This window comes from Sorex araneus, chromosome 5, assembly GCF_027595985.1.
Source record: "Sorex araneus isolate mSorAra2 chromosome 5, mSorAra2.pri, whole genome shotgun sequence".
Lineage (NCBI taxonomy): Eukaryota > Metazoa > Chordata > Mammalia > Eulipotyphla > Soricidae > Sorex > Sorex araneus.
The window spans coordinates 121,761,304-121,780,565 of NC_073306.1; the positions used below are offsets into that span (position 1 = coordinate 121,761,304).

Sequence of the window (19,262 nt, forward strand, 5' to 3'; positions counted from 1 at the left end):
CACATGGGTTTTTGCTTTCTTAGTGATCACTTCTCTTCTTTGAGACTAGGTATTCTGAGGGTGTTTGTCCCATCTTTTGATCTTTTCTAGATCTGGAATGTTTTATCTGTTGTAAACCTCCTGAAATTTGGAACCCACAAAAATTGTTTAATGCATCTTTTGGGAACTTAATAATTTAGAAATATGGTTAAACAGATTTCCTGAGGAAAACTCACAGGAGACAGTTTGTTTGCAGAATGTATTTTGGAAAGTGCCCTTGATCAGTTTCTATGAGGGTAGTAAAGGAAAACGGGTTGCACAAAGGAAAACCTAAACTGTAATGCAGTTGCAGCAAGGAACTTTCAAGCTGGGTTGACCCTGCAGAGTTCTCCCAGATAGGTTCAGGGAAACTGGGACTGTAGCTGCATCAGCCTTCCATTGGTTACAGGCTGTCCCAGGAGGAAGCGGTGATCTTGGGTGAGCCAAGTCCTGGAGAGAAATTTGTTCTTCATGTTTTTGGACAAATGAACCTTCCGGTCTGGAAGAGGAAATCTGGGTAGCACACCACAGCATCACCCCAGTCTACCAAATGCCCGTAGAGAGGAAGCATGGCGGGGTCCCCAAATACTCAAGAGTGCAAGGGCACATTGATGCATGAGGTGAACCCAGGGTTTTGGCTTCAGGAATTAACGGTTATCTTTTCCATTCTTCTTAGTATTATGCAGTTGCTTGGTGCATTTCCTTCACCCAGTGGTCCTGCCTCTCCTTGCAGTTTGGTGAATGAGACCACTTTAATTAAATACTCCAGGCTTCCAACTATAAACAAGCATAGTTTCCGGTACTTTGTCTTGGATAACAGTGTCATCCTGGCAATGCTGGAGCAGCCTCTTGGAAATGAACAGAGTAAGTCACCATCTTGGATCTTTTCCACTGCAATGTGTTCCTCTGAACTGAGCGAAGCTCTGCTGATCGTCCCAGATTAGGAAAAAACAACTTGAGTAATTTTATGTTAGTCCAAAGGACTTTTAGCAAAAGAATGAAAGCAACTGAGAAGTAGACTTAGAAGATGGAACGTACAGATTAAATAGAACCTTCTGGGTGTTCTTTATGTGTTTCTGAAATACCTGAAAAGAGTGCTCTGGTTTTCTAAACATGTTTGTGAAATATTTTATTGTAGAAACTCTCAAACTTTGGATCCTGTCCCTCTCCTCTCCTGTCTCTCACCCCTGCTCTTTTTAAGTTATCGGTGCCAATTAGACAGACTGGAAACTTGAGGCTTTTTTGCCTGCTTCTTCCTGCCATTCCCTCATTTAGTTGTTTTCCGTCTGGAGGATGACTTTAAATCTTTGCTTTTCTCAGCGTTCTCCCTATACTAATGTCGGACCTTACTATTTCTTACCTAGATTATTGCAGTTTCTTCCTTTCTGATCTATATTCCCATCCCCTTGCTATCAGCAAAAGTTGTTTACCCTTTTTTTCCCGTCCTCCATGCTGTTTCCCTTCAAACACAGACCTACCCTTGCCAGGCTCTACTGAAAATGCCTATGTGATTTTCCATTCACTCACTGTGCACTGTTTCCCTCCTCTCCCTCTCGGCAAGTGTACACCACATTAAGGTTTATGATTACCACTGCAAGCTAAAACACCCATCAATTTCTTATGTATCCTCCTGATGGGAAATAGGATCAGCCAGTATGCAAAGAAGCATATTCTCAGAGAGACCCTTATTTCTGGGAAGGTGAAGTTTCACATAATGGTTATAGAATCTTGAGCGTACAGGGAACCTGGTATGCAGGTCCCTCATTTATAAATGTAGAAAAGAGACTTAGATAAGGCGTGTCACTTGAGATTACTTTGTGGCCAGGGCCACCTTGAGAAGCGTAAGGTTTGACTAGAACCAGAACCCTAATTTTCTGAACCCCATCCTGCTCCTTTGTGCTACCATTGCCCTCTAATGATAGGCTTTTCTGTGATTAAAAAAATATTTTCTTGCCTTGGAGAAGTAGACAAGAGTAAAATTTCCATGCAAATTTTCTTGAGTGTATTTAAATAGGATCTCATAAGTCCATAAAATAAAATGAGACATCTCCTTACGACTTAAATATGAGTGACTACTGTCGGGCTCCATCATTAATGTTAGGGTAACAATATAGCGACTTTAGTACAAGAGAAATGGGTGTGTCCCTCTTTGTCCAGCTCCAGAAGTGCTGGTTCCAGATGCTTCTCTTCCTTCTCCACCCCAGACTAGAGCTCACTTGGTTTTCTTCCCTGGCTGGTACCTCTTATAAAATGAGCTTTTTCTGTGCTCCTCCCAAGCCCTCTCTAACAGTCTGCACAAGCTTAGTATCTGCTTCTGATTTACTGACCAGAGAGATTCTGTTTTGATGCTTTTACTGATTTTTTTAAAATTCCCCTACTCTTGTTTCAAGTATTGAAAATCTACCAAAAATAAAGGTGCTGGAGTTTTATAAGTTTATAAGGATTGATTTTATGTTAAGCTAAGTATCTGAAGTGAGGAGGTTTGAGCTTGTTTGACTCCCTAGTAGAGACAAAAGAATAGAATGAGAAAAAGGATTTGGGTCACTTAGGAAGTTCCCAAGGGTCACCTGGCAGCTCCAGACTCTGTACTGGAGCAATTGGTGAGGTAGTGGTAGTTACTGGTGAAAGTTATTTTATGTATTTTTTTAAAAAAACCAAAGACATTTGTTTTAGAAACACATAATTAACACAAATCAAATTCATAGTTTTCTATTTCAAATGGAGCTATGTAATTTCTTTCTAAAATAAACTTTTAAAAAAATGGCTGATGGGGGCCGGAGCGATAGCACAGCGGGTAGGGCGTTTGCCTTGCACGCGGCCGACCCAGGTTCGATCCCCGGCATCCCATATGGTCCCCCAAGAACCGCCAGGAGTAATTCCTGAGTGCAAAGCCAGGAGTAACCCCTGAGCATCGCTGGGTGTGACCCAAAAAAAAGCAAAAAAAAAAAAAAAATGGCTGAAACCCAATCATGAACAACTTTGGAATTTGTTCCAAATTGTGATTGTGTATCTCATGGTGATTCACTATTTAAAAATAAACAGATTACGTTTTAAAAAAATTATTACTCAGTAGTTAACCAAATCAATACTATATTTATTCATTAAAAACAAGAAAAAGAAAAGGAAGTGGTTACTATAAAGTAAGGTAGCATTTGTGTGGCTATGAATATGGCCCAAAATTTAAGGACGTTTTCTTCACAAAGAATGAAAGTTTGGGGAAGCACTCCAAGGCTTCTGAGCTTTAGAAGCTGTGCAGTTGGTAACAGGGATATTTTAAGTGTTGGTTGTCTAACGGAAAACCTTCTTTGCTGTTGTTTTATTCCAGATGATTTTTTCCCCTCTGTCACGGTGCTGGTCCGGGGCATGTCTGGAAGACTCGCTTGGGCACAGCAGCTTTGCCTCTTACCCAGAGGAGCAAAAGCGAATCAGAAGGTATGCCAGGGCCGCAGGGAGGGCTGTGATGGAGGGAGAGGCGCAGGCCCTGACAGCTGTTGAAAATGAACTCTAGTTGGCACTTCAAATAAGATTTGCTTGTTTGGGGGCCACACCTAAAGGTGCTCAGGTACTGTTTCTGCTCAGGAGTGGCCCCTGCTGTTGCTGGGCAGACTGTGTTTGCGGGTGGGGGTTCAAACCAGAAGGCTGCATGTAAAGCAAGCACCTGAACCCCTGGACTCTCTCTGGCCCAAAAGAAATATTTTTTTCTCTGCATCACTGGGTTCATTTTAGGAACCTAGAATTTGAAATTCACTAAATTCCTCTTTCAACATATTTTCATGATAGATGTATTTTTATTATTTATCTTGTTTTTAGGGTCACTCCCAATGGTGCTCGGGGCTTACCCCAGGCACTGTGTCCAGGAGTCACTCCAGGCAGTGCTCGGGACCGTATCTGGTGCTGGGGATCAGACTGGGGTTGACTGTGTGCAAGGCATGTGCCTTAATGCTTGTATTATCTATCCAGCCTCTATGTTTTATTTTAATTTTCATTTTATTGGTGTTTTGGACTGCACATGGTAGTCCAAAGGTGCCTAGGTAGGGAACCATGCAGATTCTAGGGGTCAAACCAGAACCTGGTTTGACAGAATCTGTCAAACGGGGTGTGGCAGTTGTCTATGAGTACCTGGCTTTAAGTACCTGTAAGTTCAGGCTTTAAGGCCGGAACTATCTTTCTGGCCCCTCAAAATAGGCATATTTTTGGAAAGCTTTCCAAATGGTCTTGACATCCATTTATGATTAAGAACTTTTCTAGATGATGGTCCCAGTTTTTTTCCATGCAATGTTAAATATAATAAAACTCACGGTACACAACATATACAAAAGTTTGGTCACACGCTTGGTATTTCTGACAATAGAATGTAGTTTCAAATTATTTCACATGGCTTATTTCTCTGTAATTGGTAAGTGTTCTATAATATTTTTTGCAACAGAGGGGAAACATCTGGTGGTGATCAGGGCTTACTCTGAGCTCTGTGCTCAGGGGTCACTCCTGGCAGCGTTCAGGGGGCTGTATATGGTGCCAGGAATTGAACCAGGGTCAACAGCTTGTAAGACAAGCACTTTTACCCATTCTGCTGTCTCCCGCGCTTTCCATTCATTTTTAATATGCTGTATAATTGGGTAACATCTTTTGGCATGATAGTTTTATTTGATAAGGTTTGTAAATAAAACTGTTCAGGGGTCAAAGAAAGTGGGAACATTTAGGTATGAAGAATTCAGTTTAAATTACTTATACTTACTATCCCAAAGTAGATCACCACTGTTAGTATGTTAGCTAACACTTAAGTAGAATTTGGATCGTTTTTCTATATACTCGTTACACTTATCGTGTTGTAAGCTTTTATTCATGTAGCTATATTTTTTAAAAAATAATATCACCAGTATTTAAGAGAGACCCCCTGCCCCACCAAAATTGGAGCATGTGTCCACAGGCATTTAACAGATGTCTCTGAGGGTGAGATTGTTTATCTCCCCCAGGAGTCCTCTCAGATGCCACTGTCTGTGCCATTAAGTTGTTATTAGAGACCAAGGGAACTGGGTCAGGAAGGGAACTACAGTTTACTGAAGGTTTTCTTTATCTATTTTGTTTGGTTTCTTTTGTGCAGGAGTTGGGGGATGGGGCTCCTGGAGGAGCACACCCACGAGTGCTTGGGTGCTACTCCTAGTGCCTTGGGGTCACTGTTGGCATTGCTCGTGGGACCCAGTGTTGGCTTCCTGAGATGCGTATACTTGAACCTCTGACTGTCTCTCCGGTCCTTGTTGCTGTTACTGTGGGCTATACCCGGTGGTGCCTAGGGGTCTATTCCTGGCTCTGCTCAGGGGACCATATGTGCTGCCAGGAATTTGAACCAAGGTTGCAACCAATGCAACCACGTGCAAAGCAGGCGCTTTGCCTCCTGAACTATCTCTCCAGCCCTCTAATTCTCTTTTTTCTTTTTCTTTTTGGGTCAGACCCAGCAGTGCTCAGGTTTTACTCCTGACTTTGCACTCAGGAATTACTCCTGATGGTGCTGAGGGAACTACATGGGATGCTGGGGATCAAACCCAGGTCTGCCATGTGCAAGGCAAACACCCTACCCACTGTACTATTGCTCCTGCCCCTGTCCTCTAATTCTTGATGAAGGTTTTATTTGTGCCATACTTTTTTTTTTCTGACTGCTGGGAATCAAACCCAGGGCCACATACATGTAAGGCAGTGCTCTTTCACTGAGCTACATCTCTGACTCAATATACATTTTTTGGGGGGCGGGGCATACCTAGTGATGCTCAGCTAATGTTTGATCTCTGGCACCCCATATGGTCCCCCTGAGCCCGCTAGGAGCGATCCCTGAGTGTAGAGCTAGCAGTATGCCCTGAGAACTGCTGGGTGTGGCAAAAATAAAATAAAGTCCACTGGTATACAGTCAGTTTACCTTTAGTGTTACCAGTATTTTGAATTCCTGTATTACGGAATACTCAGGATCAAAGACATCTAAGACCAGGGCAATGCATGTCATTACAGATGGCATCAAATGTCATGAACATATTTTAATTTGTTTTATTTTAACAGCTTTTTGTGCCTGAACCTCGTCCAGCTCCTAAAAATGATGTTGGATTTAAATACACTGTGAAACATCGACCATTTCCTGAAGAGGTGGATAAGATTCCTTTTGTGAAAGCAGATCTCAGCATTCCAGATTTGCATGAAATCATCACTGAAGAAGTAAGACAAGTAGCTGTTTAAAGAAAGCCTCTAAAGTGTCTTAGCTTCTGGGGTCAAGACACTGTCTTTTGTGTTATTAGGGTTCCTGAAGGGACTTCTGGGTCTCTGGGGTTCACGTAGTTACTTTGTAATAAGACAGGTATAGATTATGGCTGATTTAGAGGGAACTGGGTATGCCTGGCTTGCTTCCTGGTTGGTTTCAGTAGTGTGATGACATGCTCAGATTCTGTTGGAGGGTTATTTGGAGAAGGATTAGTCCGTGTGAGAGAAAGGAAGGACTAGCTCACTCTTTGTGGACATTTAAATACATGTATTGTAGACAAGATGTGGGCAGTTTGGGTTTGATAAGAAAAGGAAAAGAGGGGACCGGAGCGATAGTACAGTGGAGAGGGTGTTTGCCTTGCACGCAGCCAACCTGGGTTTGATCCCCGCATCCCATATGGTCCCCTGAGCATGCCAGGAGAAAGGAAAAGAGACAAAGAACTTTATATTATATAGTTTTACGTAGCCCCAAAAGCCTCCGTTCCTCTCGGAGAGCCCAGCAAGCTACCAAGAGTATCCCACTTGCACGGCAGAGTCTGGAAAGCTACCTGTGGTGTACTCGGTAGGCCAAAAACAGTAACGACGGTCCTTATTCCTTTGATCCTGAAAGAGCCACCAATACGCTATTGGGCTACACTAGCATGTGACAGGTATGAATGGAGACATTACTGGCTCTGACTCGAGCAAATCGATGGATGAACAGCGGGATGACAATGACAATTTTACATATATATATTTGGTTTAGATTAGTTTCTATAGTTAAGTAGATTAAGTGATTTTTTTAAGTTAAATCACTGTTAGATACACAGTTACAAGGTTGTTCATGATTGGGTTTCAGTCATACAGTGTTCTGATATCCATTCTTCACAGTGTACATTTCCCACCACCAGTGACCTCAGTTTCATTCCTGCCACTCTCCCCACCTGCTCCTTAAGGGAAAAGAATTCTAGAAAGTAGGAACAGTTAGATCAGGGCATAAAAGAAAAGTAGGAATGGAGGCTGCTTATGATACCTTGTTTTAGAGAGATCAGGAAGTCGGAACAGTAAGAGAAATCCCCTGGATTTTGTCTCGGATTAGAGTTGAGCTTTGAAAGCAGCTTCAAAGGTTTACGATGGAAGATGTTCTAAGGAGATAGGAAATGACACATGAAGAAAAGCCAGTGAGGATAAACTACACTGTTAATAGTAGAAAGGTACAGAGTAGATACTAGTATGAAGGAACAGCCTTGCCAAAGCAAAAACAAGGTTAAGATTTTTGGTTTATATTCAGTTTTAAGTTCCTGTATAGGAATATCAGCATGCTTAGAAGTTGACAGGAAGAAATGGGCGGAGAAGTATCCGCATCTACCAGAGCTGTTGAAAGGATAAGTAACAGAGCACATAATGGAAACAGTGAGGTCAGGGGTCAAGAGCCTCTGTGATTGTGGTTAGAAAAGAGATTCTTCTGGTAAGACTGGAAAGGAAGAGAGAGTGGGTAGTTGTTCAGAGAAATTTAGAGGAGGAAGGAGGGAAATAGAGATGGCTTTTAAAGTCAGCAGACAACACAGCTGAAAGTACATAGTATCATTTGTAGAGTGAAGGTATTTTGCTGACCTTCTTCAGAAGTCCCTGAGATCTGCAGGCACAATTGAAAAAGGGGGATGAGGTCATGTGGCTTTGTGGTAAGAGTGCCTGCCTTGTAAGCATGAGGTTCTGAGTTCACTCTCCCGCCCTGCCTCCCATTTCCATGTCGAGAGCCCTCCAGTGGCACCGTGATCATGAATCCCAATACTGCCCCAACAAAGTATGTGATCTCCATTGCAACACAAGTATGTGACCCCCAGTGAGCACTGCAACCAGAGTGTGTAAACGCACAACAGCTGTAGTGTGTGATGCCCAGCAAGCACTACAACCAAGTATGCAAGCACCATAAGCAAGCCTGTGCAACCCCTGTTCAGCTCAGCAAAAGTGAAGGAAAGGTTTTTGTGTGTGTGTATGTGTCTGTGTGTCTGTGGTATAGAGGCAGGGATGAGACTATGGAAGCAAAAAGGATGGCACAGCTATTATTTATTTATTTTGGTTTGGGAGTTTTACATGGTGATGCTCAGTGCTTACTGCTGGCTCTGCACTCAGGGATCACTCCTGTCAGGCTCTGGATACCATATGGGATGCTGGGGATTGAACCTGGGTTGGCCGTGAGCAAGGCAAGCTGCTTACCCACTGTGCTATCACTCTGTCCCTAAACTTATTTTTGATAATTCCACTTACCATTTTGTTATAACAAACAATATAAAGTCAGTTCTTTTGTGCCTGCCAACGGGTCGGGCTTGGGGGTTGGCACGGGACTGGGAATAGTGGTGGAGGGATTGGTGTTGGGACACTGAATGCCCGAAACAGCTGTATCATGAAAAACTTTGTAAAACATGTTGTTCAAATCAATTTAAAAAATAAAAAGGCAATAGGGGAAAAATAAAAGGAGGATGGAATTTTAGATGAGGGCTAACCAGAAGGGTAGTAAAGGGTGGGGGGATATCCGACTGTATAGTTGAGTAATCTGCCTGGATAGTCACTTCAAACCAAGAAGGCTCACTGCAGGATGGAGATGGACAGTGAGTTAGAAGAGGAGGTGCTAGCAGCTATTCTGCCCCTTTCTTACTTGTTGTCTGAAGGGAAGCATAGATGGAATGGTTTAATTTACATCAAGGAATTGAAGGAGCCATTTGCTGAATACAGTCTAGCAAATGTAAGAAGTGGGTTTTTTTTTTTTAATGATAAAAATATCTTTTATTCAAAATTAAAATTCATCACTATCAGAACATCTCAAAGCAGACAACATGGTAGTTCATGAGCATCCTAAAGTAGCTATCATCATCAAAATCACAGATAATAAGTAAATATAGCAGTCATAATCTAAAACAGAAGAATTATATCTCACTTTTTTCAATTAATAGCAGCACCATTAACTAAGAATGAAACTACAGTGTAATATCTGTGTGTTGTAAAGGGTAATAATATGACTATAGTTTGTAAAAGCAATTAAAATATTTATTTTTAGTGGGTAGCATATTGTTTAGTCTCTTCATTTTAATTTGTAAGAAGTGTTTTTTTTTTTTAACCTGTTTCAACCTTGAAAGAGTTTTGCTTGTTCGTGTACTCTGTATTGAATTGTAATTCTAACAATCAATGCAAAACATCTTCATTTACCCTTTTCCCACTAAATTAATTTCCATCTTAAAATTAAGATTCACCCTTTTACTTCTATAACAGATTGAAAAAGTGAATATTTGGTTTATTGTAGTTAGAAGAGAAACATGAAAAGTTAAGGAATGGCATGGCTCAGCAGATTGCTTATGAAATACACCTTGAGCAGCAAAGCGAGGAGGAATTTCAGAAGAGAAGTTTTCCCGATCCAGTTACGGATTGTAAGCCCCCACCTCCTGCGCAGGAATTCCAGACAGCACGTCTCTTCCTTTCGCATTTTGGATTTTTGTCATTGGAAGCCCTGAAGGTACTCTAAAAATGTTTCTGAGTAGATTTGTTCAGTTGATGATAGCTAAAGCATTTTGATGAGACTAGAAGGAATTAAAAACTCATATTTTAAAAAATTACAGTATGAACCTTGAGAGAGCTTATCCCATGAAAGGCACTTTCCAACAGAAGATAATTGATCTTAACTCAGTCGTCTGGCAATTTACTACAACTTATACATCACATTGCTTTTTTTTTTGGGTGGGGTCACACCTGGCGATGCACAGGCGTTACTCCTGTCTCTGCACTCAGGAATTACTCCTGGTGGTGCTCAGGGGACCATATGGGATGCTGGGAATTGAACCCGGGTCGACCGTGTGCAAGGCAAACACCCTACCCACTGTGCTATCGCTCCAGCCCCGACATTGCATTTTTATGTTTGTTTGTTTGTTTGTTTTGGAGGGGAGTGACATTTGGGCCAATCTGGTGGTATTCAGGCCTGATTCCTGGCTCTGCTCAGGGATCATTCCTGGGGGTGCTCGAGGGACCATATGGGATGCTGGGGATTGAACCCAGGTCGGCCATGTGCAAGACAAACACCCTTCCCACTGTACTATCACTCCATCCCCAACATTTCTATGTTTTAAAACTAATTTTCTTTCCTTAAAATTCATGAACCACTCTCAGCTAGCATCACACTTTTCTCCTGTAGTTTCCTTACATCTCTCAGCCTTCAAAGAATTGAAGAGAATTCAGACGGTTCTCTGGATTAGGCTTTGCTTCAAGGAAATGATATAACTGGTTTCATCTTCTATCTAGACCACTAAAAATTTTACCATATCAGTAATAAGACTAGTTTGCTCTTTCAACATTTGTGTGTTCACTAGAATAGCACTTCTCATTTTCTTCGAGAACTTTCCCCTTTGCACTCACACATGGCTAACTGGCACACAGGGCCTGCCTTTTGGTGCCAGGCCCTGTTGTACAGCAGGTTAGGCACTTGCCTTTTACCTGGCCATCCCAGATTTTATCCCTGGCTCCCCATGGGACCCCCTGGGCCCCTCCAGGATCATGATCCTGAAGCACAGAGCCAGGTGTGGAGGGGAAAAAAAGGCCTGGCTTTGAACTTAATCTCCTTTTTACTAACTTCTAGCTTTTGATACAAAGTGAAACATTCCACTCTTGGTTTCACTCAGAGATGTCAGAGGTACTTAATAGGTTTTTAATATTGCTCTCATTTTAGAGTGGTGATTCTCCAACAAAGAAGGCCACAGGAGAGGGAGAGACAAAACAGCTTGTCTGTAGAGTTTAGAACATTTTTAAGTTTGCCATTTTATACAGGTGCTGTTCATGGCACCACAAACCAAATTTGACAGAAACTAAGTGAGTGTATATGGAGAGAACATACAGAAAAAAGACTTGATTGGTGCAGGGTTGCCACCTCCTTTCAGTTGTTGTTTTTTTTTTAAAGCACACAGTAAAGGAGGGCTTGGTACAAAGCAGTCCTACGAATAAGAGGTAGCAGCCATTGGATCCGCAGTAATGAAATTCAAGTTAGACACATAAGAGAATCTTTAGGTTGTTTAAATGAAAGTTAAGATTGCTTCATAGAAAATGCATGTATTGAATGACAACTATAAATACAGTTTTGATAATTATTTGGTTGAAATGTGTTGCAAAAATACTCCATTTACAACTGTGATATTGACAAAAGTTGATCTAATGAAGTATATAGATGACTGAAAGGAAAATGCTTTCAAAAATTAAGAGATTTAGGAATTGGCGATATATAATATAGCAGGTAGGGTGTTTGCCTTCTGTGCAGTGGACCCAGGTTCAGTCCCCAGCTCTACTTGTAGTCCCCTGAGCTCTGCCAGGAGTGATCGGTGAGCACAGAGTAGTAAGCCCTAAACATTGCTGGGTGTGGCCCAAAACAAAAACACAAAACAAAAAATTAAGACATTTAAAATATATATGCATAGTATATTCCTAAATTAGATGATCACAATAAACAGATAAAGTAGCGCTTAAAAATAAGATATGAAGCCTTTTCTTGAAAAGATGTATTCTAGCACACTGTGGAACTGTAGACTCCCAGTTCCTGTTACATGATTTAAGAAAAACCTGAAGACCAGAATTTTTTTGTATATCTGTTTTCATTTGATTTAGTGTCAGAATCTGATCTGAATTGATGCAAAGCTAAAAACAGTCTTTGTTTCCTTGAGCGCACTCTCCTGTTTTACTGGAGAAAGCTCGACCTCTGACAGATGGTATGATTGCTCGTCTTCCTTGGAATGTTATATAACAGAGAAGAAGTCCAAACCCACCATCCTTGCCTGCCATCTCTAGAGACATTCCTAGAAACATCATGGATGAAAAATCTTGTTGGGCAAGATTACAGTCTCAGCAAAGATAGGAGATTAGGGGAAGTAACCGAAAAGAGTGAAAACTAAAATTCAAGACACTGGATCCGAGCGATAGTACAGCGGGTAGGGCATTTGCTTTGCATGTGGCCAACCCAGGTTCGATCCTCCGCATCCTTCTGGCCCCCTGGCACTGCCAAGAGTAATTCCTGAGTGCAGAGCTAGGAGTAACCCCGGAACATCTCTGAGTGTGACCCAAAAAGTCAAAAAACAAAAAAAATTTCAAGACATTGAGAACAGTTTTAGGTTTGCAAGATGATTGAACAGAAAGTACATACCTTTAGTCTCTCTCCTATCTTTAAGGGTTTCCCCTATACTTAGACATTTCCTCAGCTGCTGATATCCTGCACTGAAATGGTACATTTGTTAAAACTAATGAATCAGAACATAATTATTGGAAATCCATAGTTTACATGGAAATTCACTCTGTTGTACAACTTTGTGGGTTCAAACAAATATATAATACATGTCCATCATTATACAGAGTGGTTTTTGTGACTTAATAATATTTTATCATATGACTATATTGCAGTTGGTGAATCCATTCACCTTTAGAAATACATCCAAGTTGTTTCTGAGTTTTAGCAATTATATATAAAATTGATATAAACATTTTTGCAGAGATCTTTGTATTGTAGCTTTTAGTTAATTTGGGTGAATACAGACCAGAAATTTAGCTGATAAAATTTGTTTTGCTTCATTTTGAGGCTTGGGTTCAGTTCCTGAAACCATATACACACACTGACCAATTTGGGTGAATACCAAAGTGTAAAATTTCTGTGTTATATGGTAGTATTATGTTTAGCTTTACAAGACTGCCACGCTGTTTTCCATACTAGTTGTCCCAATTTGCATTTTTGTCTTGCAGTGAATGGAGGAAGGGAGGAGAGTAAAATTTTTTCTTATATATAATACAGAGAAAATAGGACCCACAGTTATGCACATAGTACCATAATTGTCTTTAACCCAAAAAAAGTCAAAAATACATGAATATATAATAAGTTGCTTAAGATTAAATACTGTCACTTTCTAAGTTGTTACTTGATTTTTATTAAACTGTGAGTATTTCTTATAATTTCTCCTTTGGCGGTAGGAACCTGCAAACAGTCGACTACCTCCTCATCTCATTGCACTGGACTCCACGATCCCTGGGTTCTTCGATGATGTTGGCTATCTGGATCTTCTGCCATGTCGGCCCTTTGACACCGTTTTTATTTTCTATATGAAGCCAGGTCAGAAAACAAACCAAGAGGTATGAGTTCTGATTTGATAGGGGAGAGGTTTAATGCTTTTTTTTTTTTTCATGACTTGTGCTTATGCATGATGGGAAACAAGTTATAGTTGATACTTAAAGACTTAGGAATCCATTCAAGAAAAGAAATAATGAAAACTGCGATGCTTGGAGTCCCAGATCTCTCTGGAGGGGGGGATGGAAGGGGACTTCCAAACAATGCCCAGGAGTCCCAGGAACCTCACCCATGATTCTACTTCTTTTTTTTTTAATTGGGGAGGGGATGGCACACCCAGTGGTGCTCAAGACTTATTCCTGGTTCTGTGGTCAAGGATTACTCCTGGTGGGTACTTTATGGGGTGCTGGGGATTGAACTTGAGCCCAACTGCATGAAAGGTAAGTGCTTTACCCACAGCTGTACTATCGTTCTGGTCTCTCACCCGATTGGGGTTTAATTTTTTTTGGGGGGAGCAAGTTGTTCTCATTGAAGAGTGAAAGGGAAGAATATGTGTTCAAGAGAGAACATTGGCTTCTCCAGAGGGGTTAAAAGGCAAGCAAAGAAACATCAAGACAGACAAGCAAGATATGCATTCACAGGAGAACACAGGCCTGAAGAGCAAGCCTCTCCCAGGATTCTTGAGCAGGGGTCAGCGGTTCAGCAAGCGCCAAGGATGCCATGCTGCTCAGGCTTTGTGGTACTAGGGGCCTCCAAGGCTGCGCCCAGCAGTGCTCTGGTGACCATGTGGTGCCAAGGATTGAATCTGGGTTGCCTACCATGTGCCTTCACTGCTGTTCTATGTCCAGGCCCTCTGGGTCTTTTTCTTTTTTTTCTTTTTTTCTTTTTGGGACACACCTGGCTCTGCACTCAGGAATTACTCCTGGCGGTGCTCAGGGGACCATATGGGATGCTGGGATTCGAACCCGGGTCGGTCGCGTGCAAGGCAAACGGCCTACCCACTGTGCTATCACTCCAGCGCCCCCTCTGGATCTTTTTCACTCAAGGAAATATGATGTAGGAAGAGCCACACAGGTCTGTCTTCCCCTTAGGGAATTCAGAATCATAAAGACAGAAACAGGTAGATTAGCCACAAGTCTTAAAGCTACACCTGATTACTTGGGAAGAGAAAAACAACAGCAGTAAAATGCATTGAATATTTATATTCCTAGAGCTCACTTAATGCATCAAAGTTTAAAAGTGTCTGTCTTCAAGAGAAGCTCAACTTCCAGTTAATTTCACAAGTAATTTCAGTTGAGACACGCGAAATGTGCTATGGGGGAAATAACCAGAAATAAAGACAAACAGAAGACTAAGGAATACACAGTTGGATACACTTAACACAGAGTAGGAGAAGGGTGAAGGAAAATAAGGTGAGAATGGAAGGAAGAGCAAATGGAGAGCAGATGAAAAGCTTCTGGTGTAAATGAGTAGTTGAAGCATAAAATAGGTGCTCAGTTACTAGGAAAAAGCCGAAGGGAAATGTATAAAGTACATTGTTCAGCATATAGGACACTATGACTGTGTACCTTGTAGTTTTGCGTTAATTAATCAAGTTGACTCAAGTTAAGAAATTTAGGCTGGGGGGCTGGAGTGATAGCACAGGAGGTGGGCCATTTGCTTTGCACACAGCCTATCGGGGTTTGATTCCCAGCATCCCATGTGGTCCCCAGAACACTGCCAGGAGTGATTCCTGAGCACAGAGCCAGGAGTAACCCCTGGGCTAGAGCAGTAGTACAGTAGGCAGGGCATTTGCCTTGCACATGCCTACCTGGGTTTGATCTTTGGCACCCCATGTGATCCCCCAGCCCAGCAGAAGTGATGCTGAGCACAGAGCCAGGAGTAAGCCATGAACATCATTGAGTGGAGTGTGACACCCTCTTCCAAGGAAAAAGAAAATCTTTCTGGTCTTGTCAGGGACCAGAGAGATATGTCAGAGATTCAGGCACTTGAGTTACCTGTGTGTGATCCCGGTTCGATCCCGGAATCACATGGATGCAGGGTATGACCTTAATCCTCCCCCTCCTCCTGCAAAGTAAAAGTTTTACTTCTGAATAAAAATTTCAATTGAAAGAAAACTGACAGATTAGTGTCTTGACACTCAAGCATGTGAAGGTCATGGCCAGGTCGAAAACTCAAAAGACTAGAGCACACATTTGACATTTGGAGGCTGTGGGTTCAATTTATGATTCCCCAGACAACCAGGTATGGCTCAAAAACCCTTCCCCCCCCCAAGGAAAGCAACGTAAAAGAATCTGAAGGGTATAGGTGAACCCCATAAATACACACCTTTACAGACCATTCTGTGTTTTAAAGATGATGACCTAGCAGTGAGGCACAGTAGATTAAGAAATAAAAGATAGAACATTCCATATTTTGACTTCAGTAGGTTCAGGTCTCCAGATAGTTTTGACATTGATTAGCATGTTATGACCTACGGGAGGAGGGAGTGGGAGACAAACTTTTAAAAAGTGATTCTGGGGTTGGAGAGATAGCACAGCATGTAGGGCACTTGCCTTGCAATGTGGCTGACACGGGTTCTGTCTCTGGCACTCCTTATATTCCCCCATGTCTGCCAGGAGAAAGCTCTGAGCATCACCAGATATGACCCTCAAAAAAGCAAACCAAAAAAAAAAAAAAAAAGTGGTTCTAGATCCTGTTTCTGCAAATTCTGATGTAGAAGGTATGGAGTGGACTAAGAGAATTATGTTTAAGAAATTCCATAGGTTGGGGCTGGAGCGATAGCACAGCGGGTAGGGCGTTTGCCTTGCACGCGGTCGACCTGGGTTTGATTCCCAGCATCCCATATGGTCCTCTGAGCACTGCCAGGAGTAATTCCTGAGTGCAGAGCCAGGAGTAACCCCAGTGCAATGCCGGGTGTGACCAAAAAAAGCAAAATATATATATATATATTATTTAAATTATTAAATTAGGTACTTAATAAGGAGAACACTTTGTTTATCTTTTTTCTTTATCTTTTTTCTTTTTCTTTCTGCAATGACCACACTTAGTGTTTTAGAGTAAGAAAACATCCTTGTGCTCATTTGTTGATTATGCCTAATTTTTATTGTGTTTATAATAGTTTCCTATTTATAACATTTGTCAGGGTTTTTGATTAAGCAGTCATTAATGTTTCCTACTCTCCAGATGGTAAGCCCCATCAAGGCAAGGACATGGTTTCTGGTTCATTAGCTGCTTTGCTAGGAGCGAGCCGAGGGCTTTATTTGCATGTTCTCATTTAATCTTCACAGCCTTCATTATTTCCACTTAGAGAGGAAGAACTTGAGACAGTGAGATTAAGAGACTTGCCCAAGGCGCAACCAAAAATTGGACCCAATCTGTCTTAACTACAAAGCATGCATTTTAGCTTATTCTGAGTTTAGACTGGATTTGCCAGACACTTCAAAAGTGAATTTTTATGAGATTTATTTTTATATGCTTTTTTTTGTGCCATTCATTATAGCTGATGATTGTATGTATTTCAGATTTTAAAGAATGTGGAGTCTTCCAGAAATGTCCAGCCACATTTTCTAGAATTTTTGCTTTCCCTCGGCTGGTCAGTGGACGTTGGCAAACACCCTGGCTGGACAGGGCATGTTTCTACGAGTTGGTCTATCAATAGTTGCAATGATGGTGAAGGACCTGAGCAAGGTAAAACTCAGTGCTGTTTTTCTTCTTAAGTTTGTAGTCTGTTTTTTAAAAAAATAAATTAAGTAAAACAGGTTCTTTTCCACACAGGAAGTCACTTAATAGTTGCATAGGGGCCAGAGAGATAGTGCAATGGGTAAAGCACTTATTTGCCTTGCATGCATCTGCCCGGATTTGATCCCTGGCACCCCATGTGGCCCCCAGAGCTTGCCAGGATTCCTGAGTGCAGCTGGGTGTGACCCAGAAAAAAACAAACAAAAATAATCATTGTTTTATAGGGAGGAGGTGGTAGGGAAAAGAAGTCATTTTCTGTATGTGGGAAAAATATATGTACATCTAATTTAGCATATTAGCATATAAACTCATGTATTAAATGCATATGTATCTAAGATACATACAGTTAATTTAAAATTAGTAATTTATTACAAGGCTGTTAAGATTCCTTTATATGATGAGTATACAAATTCAGTTTTTCTATAATATAAAGAATACTAATAATTTTAATAGTGGATCTATTTTATTGATTCATTAATCTCTAATCCACTATCTAATCTTTTCATCTTTGTGGCTGTCATTAATGGCATACAGCTTAGGGTATGATACTTTGTGGTAAATAGCTACCTCTGAGAGATTCATGCTCATTTCTGCACATCTTCTTAGAAGTATAATTAAGATGACAAGTTCCAGAACAAGTATTAGTTTAAAGTTAAGACTTGTTCCCTTGGCTCATGCTCTGGGCCCCTAGAGTTCCTGAAGGCTTTGACAAGTGACATTACCTCTCTGAAGTGGGTAATGACTGTGTCCAGTGTTTTGAATTATTAAATGAAAATAATCTTGTCTTAATAAGATAATACTTGCTCAGGGTTTTTCATTAAACACACAGTCACTTGTGATATAGTTCCTTATTATATATCCTAAATGCCTAACTGAATAAGTGAATAAAGTAATTTGTTGTTTCATGTTCATGAAAAATCCCAGTTTAGTGTACATTTTTGTTGTCATTTTATATGGACTGCTGTTGCTTATCTCTGTGGAGTTTTCTTTTAGCTCTTGATTTCAGTAACGGAGACTACTCTAAATCAGACCAGATACATAGTTCACCATGTAATGGCATGGTCCCCAACCTGGCTTCTAATGTAAAAAGGCTACATCCCTTGCCCATTTTTGTAAAGAAAGTGACTGGACTGGGGCCACACTCTGACTCACATGTTGTCTGTGGTTGCTTCCACGCAGTAATGCAGAGTGGAGTAATCATGGGAGAAACCGTATGGTAGTCTGTTCCTCGGCAACACTATGCGTCTGCCAACCTGATGGGCAAGAAGGATTTTTGATTATGATTGAATTTGAGTATCTTTTCATAAGTGTTTTTTGAAAGTCCTTTATTCTGTCCACTTTTGTCAGATGGTTGGTCTCTTTTGTATTACTGTTAGGAGTTTGTGTTCATTTTAATTGAGAACCATACTAATATGGTAGTTGTTGTTTTAATTCAGTCTTTTTTTGGGCTTGAGAGTGGGGGTGGGGGACCTCCCAAGAGTCTGTTCTTAGTCTTGGGGGCCCCACTAGCCCTTCTTGGCCTTCCAGCCAAGGGCAGGTGCCTGAGGCTGGGATGCAGCCCAGACCCTGTGATGCTAGGCCCAGATAAGCACCCGAATACAGCTGTGCTGGATCTTTGCCCCAGCTGATTCCGTCTGAGCAGAAAATTAAACACGACCAGCTTGGTGCGGATGCTGTTACTAAAGACGTCTGTGCGTTCTTGTACTGAACTGCTGACTGCTGGGGAAAGTGGAATGGAAGCAGAGCCGAGGGGCGGTCACGAGGTACCGGGGACGGGACTGCTGGGGAAACGAGCACGCACAGCTGCCTGGCACCACTCCCTCCAGAGCATGGCACGGCCTTCTGAGCATTGCCGTCCAGAACTGCTTCCGGATCCGCCTCGTTCTCACTTGGGGCAGAAGGGCTAATTAGATGTGGTCTGATTGAGAGTAATCTCCGTTACTGAAATCAAGACTTTTATGATTTAGAGTGAGTATAAAGACTTTTAATAAGCATTTATAGTTTGCTTTCTTTTTTTTTTTTTTTTTTTGCGGGGGCCCAGGAGTTTAGGCGCAGCTAGTTGTGCTCAGGGATCGCTCCTGCGTTAGGGCCTGGGCACCTGGTGGTGCGTCAGGGGCCAACCCTGAGCCCTGGCCTGGAAAGCATCCGTGCTCACCCTCTGAACTATCTCCCCAGCCCATCTATTTTATTCTCCTGACATACTGCT

The 19,262-nt window shown here is 41.6% G+C and overlaps 1 protein-coding gene across 7 annotated transcripts in view; it reads left to right on the forward strand.

Moving 5' to 3' along the window:
• RALGAPB (Ral GTPase activating protein non-catalytic subunit beta) overlaps positions 1-19,262 on the forward strand; it is a 101,857-nt gene that overhangs the window by 68,664 nt on the left and 13,931 nt on the right. For all 7 annotated transcript variants that reach the window (XM_055137952.1, XM_055137954.1, XM_055137955.1 and 4 more), the window contains 6 exons: positions 695-882; positions 3,344-3,450; positions 6,064-6,216; positions 9,536-9,745; positions 13,222-13,380; positions 16,840-17,005. In XM_055137952.1, the coding sequence (XP_054993927.1) occupies positions 695-882; positions 3,344-3,450; positions 6,064-6,216; positions 9,536-9,745; positions 13,222-13,380; positions 16,840-17,005 (983 nt within the window). The remainder of the gene's footprint in view (positions 1-694; positions 883-3,343; positions 3,451-6,063; positions 6,217-9,535; positions 9,746-13,221; positions 13,381-16,839; positions 17,006-19,262) is intronic.